The following is a 12,985-nucleotide window of genomic DNA, read 5'->3' as shown; positions in this document are numbered from 1 at the left end:
TGCTTTTTAAGCTTCAAATTATAAGTTCAGCCTCAGCTCTGGTATCAACCAGGGCACAAAGAGTTTTGACGAATATATTTGATCTTACTGCACAGTTTATGATAAGCAACTCTGCTAGGCCTAAAATGAAAACTTGTTGTATTGCCCTTGGGGTGCCAAAACATGGGTCGGTCGGTCGGATTTTTTTTTTTTTTTTATAACTTTTTTTTTTGTCGCCCTGTTTGGGCCGATATTTTCAGATTTGAATGTTTTTTTTTCTTTTCCCGCTCTCTTTTAGCTGATATTTCTCAGTTTTTAATGCTTTAATATATGTGCTTCAGCGTCATCATTCCATTGATATCTTTTTCACCTCATAATTATCCATGGTTTGCAAGAGTGATAATTTTGGAATAATTTGATTTTATGCATTTATATCCCATTTAAACAAACAAAATACATATATTTGTATTCATTAATTAAAATTTAAAAAAAAACGGTTTAAAATGTCGATCGTAGTTTTTTAAGGTTTTTGGGTCGGTCGCAAAGGGCAATACAACAAGTTTTTATTTTAGGCCTTATTATTATGGCTTTTAGAAAGAAATAAAAAGAAGGTCGTTGAGAATCTATGGTATTAAAATTAAAATAAAGGAACAAAGTACTAATGAAACTTTGATTAAAGACACCAGATTCTGAATTATTTGTATCGTGATACTGTGAACTTCCCAAAACCCCAAAGAAACCAACCCTTTCTGAGGGCAAGGAATCCCGCAAGGAATAAGAACAAATGTCGGTCCTTACTGAATTTGTTTTGATATTATAGATATTTTGGTTATTTAGGGTTAAAAGGATGGACTTTCCCCCAAAAACCTTGAGGAAATAAATTGAATTGGAATATACATTGTATATACATATCGCAAAAGAGAATGAGGGGATAATGGTTGAGTAGCTTTAGCACCCCATTGCTGTCCTCTATTTTGAAATATTTGCAAAGGTTGAAAAAATATGTATACTGGGAATCGAACCGGGATTTAAGCTACACAACTCTTATCATCATTTTTTTTAATATTGTATTTATTTCGACAAGTGTTGCCATACTGGTTCTATTCATTTGGGATCAGATCGTTGGTCCTTAGGTTGATGGTCAGATTCTTTGCTAATGCCTTCCAGAAATATTCTTGACCTCTCACATCCTCTGTCCAGTGGAGGTAAGGTCTGCCGTCACTGAGGAACAACCTCGCCAAGAAAGGTATCTCATCATCTGGGATGTCTTCGAGGAAGACAACGACTACAAATTCGGTCTGGGTATCACTCACGTGATCCATGGCCGTACGAAACTTGAGCATGAACCAGCGATCACGTACAGCGGCTCTGCTGAGTAGAATGATGGTCTTGTAACTCCGGCTCACGACGTAGTCAACGGCATCCAAGTAGTACATACCCGGTATGAGGTCTGCGTCACCAAAGACGTTCCTTTGAAACTGTGGTAGCTGGTCTTCCAGAGTTGGTTTCAGATTTTCGCGTATCCATTCTTCATCATCGTCATAGGAGATGATATTTACGTCGAACTCATAGTCGTTATGGTTGCGCGCGTCTAGCCTCTCCCTAAACCCAATGACCGCCAGTTTTAGGAGGAAGAGTTTGTACCTCAGCTTCCATCGCTTGTGATAGACGAGCAGGAGGAAGACAACCAAGAAGACGATGACAATCGGAATTAAACTGAAGATGGCATAGTTGAACCGACAGAGTTCAGTGGGATTAAAATTAAGTAAAGGTTTCTCACGGAGAGGAGCCAATGAGATTGCTGCACAGAGAGTCTGATTCTCATTGACGAGGCCTACTGTTCCATTTTGATTCAGCCAATCTAGAAGCCACTCGAGATCACATGTACAAACAAGTGGGTTCTTGGAAAGATCTACCAGTGAAAGAGAAGAATATATTGGTCTAAATGTGCTCTCGTTTAGACCCGTTAGCCTGTTGTTTGCCAATGAAAGGCTTGTAAGCCTTGATTTATTCAAGAACGTTCCATCATCAAGGTATGCTAGAATGTTTCCATCAAGTTTAATACTTCGTATTTGCCCTAATCCTGTGAGTAAACCAGTAGGAATCTGGTTAAGTTTATTACCTGATAGGTTCAGCTTCTGAAGTGATTCTAAACTTGTAAACACAAGAGGGTGAAGGTTGGAAATAGCACAGTCATCTAAACTGAGCTCCTGTAGAGCAGAAAGGTGATGGAAGGTCCCAGGTGGCAGGCTGTATTTGCCAATGCGCGGATTCTTACTCATATCCAATATAGTAAGGTTGAACAGTCCTTCGAAAAGAGAAACATGTGTGGCTGAATCCCACAGATTAATGGGCGAAACTCGTGTTTCTTGTATGTCCAAATGAACAAGATTCATCGAGTTTTTAAAGGATATCCCAGGGTTTAAAGGATTTTCAAAAATATAGACTTTGTTTCCTTCCATACGCAGCGACTTTAAAATCGGAGTGTACAACTGCAAATACATGATTCTGCATCCTGAAAAATCAATGGTGTGAATGTTATTTAGTCCTGTAAAGGATGACAAATAAATAGCAGCAAGTTGTTTGTTAGAGCTTAAGTCTAAAAGGGTTACATTTTGCAAACCAAGGAATGCAAATTTCGAAATTTCTGTCAATGAATTCCCTGATAAATACAACTCAATGAGGTTGATTGTCCAAGTATGATTACAAGTATTTATACTCCTTACCACATTATAGTCTATTTTCAGCACTTTCAACGCCTGCATGCCGTCAAAAAAGTTCGGTTCGATCGTAGCTATTTTGTTAAAACTGAGATCGAGTTGATCGAGCAGCGTCAGATTCGAAAAGACGAATGGATAGAGTACATTCACTTTATTGTAGGAGAAACCAAGACGAGTGAAGGAATAATCTCGCAATGGAGTAAAGACATCTTGCGGGAAAAGACTTAAATTAACAGCACTGACTATAAGCCACTTGATCTGCGAACGAGAGATTCCGATTGTTAGGTTTCTTAGCATCTCGGGTGTCCAAGAGTGGCGTCTGGAACGTCCGAGAAACAGTGAGCGGGTATGTAGTTCAGCAATTGCAATGGGATCAATCAACTTGATGGGGTTTCCACTAAGGTGCAGACTATCAGTTTGACATGCATAGGTGAAAGTTTCCTTTGTGAGCTGTTCAATTTGATTAGCATTAAAGAAAGCATTTTCTACTGAGCCACAAGTGCTGATATTAATGAAATTGAGGAGGTTGTAACTTAAATCCAGGTCGTCTATGTGTTGATTCCATTTTAGGATGTCGTTGGGAAGGGATTTCAAGTTTGATCGTGTCAGGTACAGGTAGGTCAGCTTACTGGCCCATCTGAATAAGCCTGTAACTGGGAGCACAAGATTGAAATTGTAATTTATTAACAATTTCACCAACTTCTTGAGAGGGTGGAAAGCGGTGGGTTCTATCACTCTGATGTCGTTAGCTGTAAGATTCAAGTCGGTGATCAGGGGGTATCTCTCAAACGAGAAATTCTGGAGGACAGTGATCATGTTTACAGACAGATCAAGTTTCTTAGTGTCTTCTGCAAGATTTTGAGGAACCGAATCAAGACCTCTGTACCTGCAGTCAGCTTTTCTTTGCTCTACGTGTTGGTAACATCCCTGATGAACGCTTCCTGTATGTAATCCTGAGGATACAATCTCCATCGAGTCGCCTTGGAAGGCTTGAAGCATCAATGGCAAGAGAAAAGCCATGACCAATGATGGAAAAAGAGATGAATGGTGTTTGAAATGCATGATGTCCTTTTTTCGTCTGTAAAGTGACAGAAAGATAATATCCTCCATTTGATTTAGCTGACCAATATCAGTAGAACATAATTGATAATGATTTATGATGTATTTATTAGACAGACAATGATTTATATATAGCTATATGACATTCACTATGAGTGCAATACTTATTTTGAAGATAATTAGTTAAACTGATTATGAAATAATCGTATGCATAAAGCTCGAAAAGGTGTGTGAGCAGATGATTATTAAATGTTTGTTTGAAGCTTATACTTAAAACTTAAAGGTTATTTAAAAGTTTGCACATGAAGTGATCTTTCGTATTAAAGCTTCGGAAGGGATAATCAGAAAGTGGATTACAATAATAGAAGTCCATGGTCACGAATCGAGGACACATGCCATCACATGTGGATTTAAGGGGGATGGGGGCACAACCGGCCCGTACCCTCGTTTGAAACCTAAGTGGTATATATTTGATACGAATTAAAAAAATATTATTTGCTCGTCAGTAAATCTTCCCCTCTTTTACAAGATCCTGGGTCCGCGGCTGCATGTCATTTACTAAAGCAACAATATTGCAGTTTTTCCTTCTTTTTTTTTTTCCTTCTTTTTAGTTTATACTCCAGATGATAAAAATTATTAAAAAAGAAGTAAAAAATATCTTAAAATTCTATCGTACCTTTACTTTCTGGATACCGAGGAAATTACACACGACTTGAGATACGTGGAATTGGTAAGCGGGTTAAATGAAAGCACACCCGACTCGAATCACTGACTTGTAGCTTCTGCTACCCGCACACTCAAGCCAGTTCACGGAATATGACATTTAAAGAGTTTAACCTCTGCCATTTCTGCCAGGGTATTTACTGTTTCCTTCCTGGTCAGTGTGCACATGGTTAAATTCATTTCTTGTTAAATGAATGAATTATTAAAATGAATGCTTCAATTGTGAAAACCAATTAAGGAAGTGTGGGGAGGGGGGGGGGGGGGGCAACGAGGAGGAGCACGCGTTTCCCGCAGAAATTATTCTTATTTAGGTGATACGTATGAAATATACGTATCACCTTTTGATTTCGTCAAGATTTTTCTTTATCATTTATTTTTATTATTATTATTCTTCCTCGAATTTTTTCGCAAGATATCTCAAGAATGAATAAAGCTATTATCATGAAACTTGTAATGATGATAGATATTAGTCTAACTTAGAACTGCGTGACTTTTCAGAGACTCATAATCACCTTGACCATGGGTGTCGATCCGTAACTGATACCTATTCATCAGGGGGGGATGATCTGTTCATTCATCCCCCCCCCCCTGATGAATAGGTATTACGTAAGTATCGACACCCATGACCTTGACGTCATCTAGGCGCCATTTTGTGAAAATCAACTCATGATCATATCTTCATAACAGAAAGTCTTTCCTCATTCATATTTAACATGATCAAGGTCAATATCCGTCCAATCAATATCAGTTTAAAAAACGCGCGCATGCGCGTAAGTCCGCGCGTCAATGCGCGCGCAAAATTTTAAATTCCTCCAAATCATCTTAAATTCATTTTGCATACGTTTCATGCCATTATAAGCATTTTATAAAAAATCGCGCAAACGCGCATTTTCGCGCGTTTTCGTCCGTCACAGTCAAACGCAAATTACCCGTCAATTTGTTTTGACAGGATATTCCTCATATTTGTCCGAACAATCTGATACCATGTTTATCTCTTTATCACTATTAATAGCGGAATGAGCGTCTGTTCAAGGCGTATGCGCGGGTTTTGTAATACATAGCATATATTGGCAAAAACATAATTGCCTATAAAAAGTCTATTATAGCTCTTTGGGATGCCTAGAGACTCCCCATTCCTTTTTCATATTTGGATAGAATATGAGTAGGAGATATGATTTCATGTCTCATTTGTCCATTAAGTACATCGTGACGTCATTATAATAGCCTTGGAAGGCAAAATACGAATACGCACATTATGACGTCAGCATATTTATTGGAAATCGAATGTATCTCTGTAAATATTGATCGATTTTATTGTTGTAGCTGAGACAATTTTCCACAAGATCATTACCAATATTTCTTCATTTTGATGACGTCATTATGGTGAAACTTGCGATTAAATCGACATATGTCAGATTTTTGCTCAATGTGCGTGTTATGCCTATGGGAGGTGATTGATACTACATTCCAGTCTAGACCTGTTCATTATGTTGCGTATGTAGTGCGTCGAAATTACAGTTCAATGATTGGTAGGCTCTGCAATCAGGCGAAAATTTGAGGGGGCGCTATACCACTTTTAATCACGGTCATCGTCATTTAAAACCAAAATTTCATCATCATCAATATCGTCATTATCGTATTTATGAATATTATCATTAGATCATCATCGGCACACTTTCATGATACAAAAATAGCTTCGTATCACCTAATTCGTCAAAGTGACGAATTAAAGTCTAGTATTTATTGTGTGTCTGTATAGAAGAAATTATTATTATTCTTCCTCGAATTTGTTCGCAAGATATCTCAAGAATGGCTGAAGCAATTCTCATGAAACTTTTCCTGAAGATAGATCTTGGTCCAACTTAGAACTGCGTGACTTAATGGTCGCATCTCAGCCATGCAATATCGATTTCAATTAAAATTTGGTATCAATCATGCTCAGGTCATGGGTCAGAAATTTAGCCCACGTAAATGAGCCTGCCCCTTCTAACGTGCGCGTACACGTGCGTCAAAAAGAAATTAGAAAACAAAATGCCCAAAACTCCAAAACAAGTAATTTTGCATACGTTTCAGACAATTTTAAGCGTTTCAAAAATGTCGGCGCGTGCGGGTCGGCGCGCGAGTATTTGCGTTTGTAACGCACGCGGATCGAATGTTTTCCCTTTTTTGCTCGTTTTGGATTAACGATACTTTTATTAACAATCCCTGAAAATTTCAGTCATTATTGACTCAAATTAATGTAATATGCGCGCGTCAAAGATAACAACACGCGCGTGCGCACATTTTCCAAAAAAAAACAAAAAAAACATGCATATGTTTAAATGGGCCTTAACTCCTTTAAATGATCGGATACCCCAGTTGTTTTATTATATGTGGATAGAGTATGAGTTTTTTTGCTGTTTGGCTTCAAAAGGGTCCCAATTGGCCAAAAATGGTGGGGTTCAAATTTTCGGACCCCTCTTTCATTTCCTGGGGGGTCCATATTGGGCGCCAAAATGGCATATATAACGCGCAATAGGGAAATTTGGTGTCTTCAGGAAAATTTGAACCCCATCAATTTATGATAGCTTGGACCCCAGCGAATCCCAAAATGCAAACAAAAATAAAAAATCAACTTTGGCACAAAAATCCTACGGGAGCTGTTTCAGTGACATACCGTACCACACTATATGTCCTCGTCTCACTGTGCAGACACTGTTACGCACATCGACTGGCAAGGATTTGTGTCTGCAAGCTATCAGGACATCTGCTTATCATATTTGTGGACTTTGCCCATATTTTCACAAAGAAGGCCTAGGCCGAATACGGGTGGGTGTTATTTCCTGTTATTTTGAACTCTCATGATCTTTCTTTCCTCATCCGGAAGCAGAGGCCACCTCAGATGGACTTGTAATCAACAGAGTCTATAAAAGTACTAGAGAGCTATTGCAAATGTATACATTATAGACTTTTTCAGCGCAGACAATGATTGTATTCGTGACTTTTACGAAAGAAAAGGTGTACGTGAAAACAGCTTCGAGTTATTACCAATCAGTGAACAATTTGTTTTCAAAGAGTTACGTAAGTTGAATGTATCAAAAAGTACTGGGTTAGACTTGATTCCAGCTAAATTTCTAAAAGATGGTGCGAAGGTTTTATTTAAGCCTCTAAGTTACTTAATGAACCTATCTATCTTGACGAGTACTTTTCCAGAGGATATGAAAATAGCAAAAGTGACACCACAAAAAGAAAGATAAAACTGATGTTAGCAACTATAGACCTATTAGTGTTTTAAGCGTAGCATCAAAGATTCTAGAAAAATCGGTCTGTGTTCAAATTGAAAGATACTTCAAAGAAAATGATATAATTTATGAATTTCAATCTGGTTTTCGACATGATTATTCGACTGAAACATGTCTAATTCATTTGACTGATTATTTGAGGAGAGAAACTTCCCAAGGGCGCTTTGTTGGTATGGTGCTCCTTGATCTGCAAAAAGCTTTTGATACAGTTAATCATTGCGTCTTATTGAAGAAGTTACAACTAATGGGTTTTGATAAGGCAAGTTTAGATTGGTTCAGATCCTACTTATCTAATCGGCACCAAGTAGTGGCCATTCATGATATTCGTTCCAAACTAATGTCTATAACATGCGGTGTTCCTCAGGGAAGCATTTTAGGCCCAATTCTATTTTCAAGTTATATAAATGATATGTGTATTTGTATAAAAGACTTCAAACTATTATTGTACGCAGATGACAGCGTACTACTATATTCAAATCCTGATCCTAAATATATTGAGGAAAAGCTCAGTGAACAGACGTCTACGTGTGTCGATTGGATGACTGATAATAAGCTTTCTTTACACTTGGGAAAAACAGAAAGTATTTTATTTTGTTCTAAAAGTAGTTCTAAAAAGTCATTTGAATTCAAAGTGACACACAATAATCAAGCAATCAAGAGAAAAGAGTCTGTGAAGTATTTAGGCATTGAGTTGGCTAGCGCAATTTCATTTTCATCTTTAGTAGAATCACTTGTAAAAAAAGCAAATTCTCGTCTGAAATTTTTGTACAGATATCAAAGTTGTATGGATTTAAAAGCAAGACGTACGCTCTGTTTTGCTCTTATTCAATGTTTATTTGACTATGCTAACCCTGCATGGTATAGTAACATAAACAAGTCAGATCAAAAGAAGTTGAAGATTATACAGAACAAAATGGTGAGATTTATCAACTGTTCTGGTCCAAGAACTCATGTTGGCTACAGCGAACTTTCTAAAGCTGGTTTTCTTGAAGTCGACCAAAGATCAAAACAACTCGTATTGCATCACGTGCATAAAATATATCATACTAGGTCGAATCACTATATTCGATCCAACTTCGATCTTGTTACTGACGTACATGATTATAATACAAGAAATAGACGATTCAACTTTAACTTACCAGAAAGAGTAGGTAGTATTGGAAATTCGTTTTATTACAATGCCATAAAACATTGGAATTCCCTTCCCAATGGTGTAAAAGAAATAGGAAACTATGATCATTTTAAGAGGAAATTAAAGGAATACCTAATACTTGACAGTCAGAGAAGAGAAGTGAATGACATGTTATATGATTGAAATTTTTATTCTTCTGTCGGTTCATACTTTTTCATGTTGTATATACTTATGTTTTCGTACGTTATAGAAATTCTACAAATCCCACATTATTTTCCTCTTCTTCCTTCTCCTCTTTTTCTTCTTCTCCTTCTTCTTTTTCTTCTTGTACTTAATATCAATTCTATCATCAGTTTAATGTTGTTATTATTATTATTATCTTTAATAAGTAGTTCTTTTAATTTTGTTATCTGTCTGTAAATATTACTATTTTAACTTATTAATTTTATACATGTCTGTAAGGGACCCCACTGGAAATAAGCTCTCGAGCTTTCGTGGGTTACCCTGTTCAAGCAGACTTATTTCTGATCTGTTATTATTGTATATTGTTGTATGTTGAAAGCTTGTCGAATAAAAATCAATCAATCATAATATGTGTTATATAGAGAGAGACATAGGCGCCGGAAGTGGGGGGGGGGGGGGGGGGGGGGGGGGGGGGGGTGGGGGGAGTGCATTTTTGCCCCCCCCCCCCCAACAAAAAAAACAAAAAAACAAAAAAAAAGCAGTAAAGGAGTAAACATGGTTTGTATTTTTAACCCAAAAGAACATAACAATAATAAAAACCTGAATTAAATCACATATACAATTCCATTCAAAAAAAAAGAAATTCACAGAATTTCATAAACATTGCGCATGCCACCTATACGGTATTTATCAATGGAGGTCTTTATAATAGCGATACGCGCATATCGTGGACATAATTGTGCAAGAATGGGAAAGCGTGTCCGTTTTTTTTTATTATAAGGGTGAGAAGACATGAGCCCCTGGACACTGGCGTACTGATGGGGGGGGGGGGTGTATTTCTTATTCGATACCAGTGATTTACAAATGTTACAAATTTACAACTGTTATGACATGATTTTCTAGTATTTTTTCTCAATTTTTTTGTCATTCATACCTTTTTATGCGTTTGTTGGAAAAAAAGAAATTCCCAAATTATAGTCGGGCGAAAAATACGTTTATTTAGAAGCCTTTATGTCATAGTCTGCAAAGTGGCTGGGCTCGAGCCCCCCCCCCCCTCACTTTTTGAAAAAGTATGTTAAAGAGAAAAAGAAAGAAAGACGGAGAAAAAAAATAAGTGACCTGCCAAAATCACAAATAAAGTATAAAAAATGCTCATCTGTAATTAAATGCCTAAAACCCCAGAGCTTCCGGGGGCTCTGCCCCCTGGATGCTCATCTGACCGGAATTTAATACCTAAAAAAAAAAACCGAGCTGCCGAGGCTCATGCCCTGGACCCCACGCCAATTTACGCTCTACCTGATCGTTAATACTCCACTTTGAAAAACGTTCGGCGGGACCTGCATGTAACGTGTAAGACTGGTGGTGATGCAGATTTTTCGTCTCCCCCCCCCCTTCCGAACGTTTTTTTCTCATTATGTCACTGCCCCTGGAAGGTGAGCCCCCTGGAATGTTTGCCCCCCCCCCCCCCCCCATCCCAAACTGCTTCCGGCGCGCCTGGAGAGAGAGATTGATTGAGAGAGGGAGTGGGAGACGGGGAGCGAGAAAAAGAGGGGGGAGGGGAATAGGACAGTAGGGGAGGAGGGGAGAGAGACAAAGAGAGAGAGAGAGAGAGAGAGTGTGTTAGAGCTAGAGAGGGGTAAATAGAGAGAGGGTCAAAGAGAGAGAGATAACAAGAGAGAGAACTAGTAAGACAAATTCTACGTAGTAAGAACACATTAGTATTGGTCGTATTCCTCTAAATTAAATGTTATGATAATACAGTTTATTTGCATCATACAAAACATGACAACTCATAAATACAGAATAGATAATTATATCAGCCAGGACAACGTGTGATTGTACATGAGGCCCCTATCAATGTAAACACAATATTCAATTAAATTAAATAGCGAAATGAATAAAACTTACTAGGTATATATACGTACATTAAGAAGAAAAAGAAATATAAGACCAACCATTAACTATCAGCAGTATCACGCATGTATATGCATACACCCACAATCACACTCAAACAAAAGCAATACAAAAATAGGAGAGTACAGAATGAGAAAATGACACACTGAGTGTCAAATTTGAAAGAACATACAATTTAAATGATAATGTCATTTTTGTTTATCAAAATCGGTTCAGAAACGACTAAAATATCCTTAAATATAGCGATTTGTAATATTTGTGTACCACCAAAAATATTCGATAATTTGAAAAAGCCGTTGAAAAAACGAAAGAGGGCCTTTTACGTTGTATTTCAGCCAATGTCAATTAAAAAATAATTAATTAATTAACGGTCACTGTATTTCTTTGAAAGTGGAGTTGAATCGGAATGATTGGCTAATTTTTTACACATTTGGGGTCTAAAATTACCTTCATAGCAATTTTAGGTCCCAAAAGGGCACTAGAAATGTCATAGAAAAGAATAAGGGCAATAAGCATGCACTTTAAAGTCATTTGCGGTCTGAAAACAGAACTCAACTATCCCTTTAAACATGAAAAATGATATATTATTGAGTTTTAAAAGTTCAGACACTGGGAGAATTTTCAATTTAAAAAAAAAATGGAAGACTAGGACTACGAAGTTACTCTTTTTTATCAGTCGTATTGCACGTTTTTGTAAAATATATAGTTTATCAATATAAATTGGTGGGTATAAAATATCTGAGTTGGTTATAACACATATACTTCTTGAAAGCTTAGAACATTATGTTAGCAATGTGATACTTCTTTTTGGCTAATCGGATTTCCCGACACCATTATATTGCTCGTTAAAATTAAAATATTCAATTTCAATCGATTTCAATTGATTTCGTAATCAACGACAATGCACTTTCAACCGGATATCGTTTATCTTTATTCGAATCTCTCCAAAATTCTAATATGTAGTAGCTGAGTTTCTGATCGAAGTTCCAAATACAACTTATTTTCTTTCTTGATGACGGGATCATGAAGGAATTTTAATCAAACACAATGGGTCAAAATCAAACTTCCCTTTCATTCCTTCTTTTTTACCATCCTGGCCTCGATGATTGCTAAGCTCCTTTACCTTCCGAATACTATCTTCAGCTATCTACAGTTCCATGCATTACTTGAAGAAAAAAAATCAATACTCCCTGCCTCTCATTCTTTCCCTTTCCTATATTATTACCTGTTAATTCAACTCTGGCCTAATCCACATACTTATACAGTGACAGTATATATCCATTCGATATTTAAAGATTTTATTATCAAGCAACTTGCGAAACTCACGTCGACAATTAAAAATGATCGCTAATGTAGTCCCACATTTATTTTGACTTTTCATTTACGCCGGGACATCGTGACGTCACGCAATATTCACTTTATATTATTCAGGCATGTGCTCTCATTTATCAATTACATTTTCATTTCTTCGAATAAGATAAAATCGTCAAAATGCGTTCTTCATGATGTAAATTAGAGTCAAAGGTGTAACTGGTTACTGCACAGGGTCGATTGTCATATATCGTCACAATCTATCTTCCCTAGATTCATGATGATCAAGGAGACACAATTCAATCTTGACATATGGATAGATCATAATGGGAGAATCATTTTATAAAACGATATATCGTGTAATGCATTATTCGTTATGTAAACCATTATCATATACGTATCACCTAATTCGTCTAAGTGATGAATTAAAGTCTAGTTTTGTTCTTATAATTGTCATTATTATTATTATTATTATTATTATTATTATTATTATTATTATTATTATTATTATTATTATTATTATTATTATTATTATCATTATTATTATTAGTAGTAGTATTATCGTTATTATTGTTATCTTTATTATGAAGATGATGATGATCATTATTATTAGTAGTAGTAGTAGTATTATCATAACTGTTGTAATTATTATTCTTATCATTATCATTGTTATTATCATTCTT

At 36.6% G+C, this 12,985-nt stretch overlaps 1 protein-coding gene across 1 annotated transcript; it reads right to left on the bottom strand.

The window, feature by feature from the left end:
* Positions 1–488: 488 nt before the first annotated feature.
* LOC576391 (slit homolog 3 protein-like) lies at positions 489–3,771 on the bottom strand. Its single transcript, XM_030995445.1, has one exon. It carries the CDS (start codon positions 3,759–3,761, stop codon positions 1,080–1,082), a length of 2,682 nt encoding a protein of 893 aa, XP_030851305.1. The 5' UTR covers positions 3,762–3,771; the 3' UTR covers positions 489–1,079.
* Between the last annotated feature and the right edge of the window lie 9,214 nt (positions 3,772–12,985).

This window comes from Strongylocentrotus purpuratus, unplaced genomic scaffold (genome assembly GCF_000002235.5).
Source record: "Strongylocentrotus purpuratus isolate Spur 01 unplaced genomic scaffold, Spur_5.0 spur5_scaffold_21, whole genome shotgun sequence".
NCBI classification, from domain to species: domain Eukaryota; kingdom Metazoa; phylum Echinodermata; class Echinoidea; order Camarodonta; family Strongylocentrotidae; genus Strongylocentrotus; species Strongylocentrotus purpuratus.
The sequence above is the reverse complement of the archived record's forward strand: the minus strand, read 5'-3'. Positions and strand labels throughout refer to the sequence as shown.

Coding starts and splice junctions, on each gene's coding strand:
- LOC576391 (XM_030995445.1), bottom strand. CDS start 3,761: ATGCATTTCAAACACCATTCATCTCTTTTTCCATCATTGGTCATGGCT.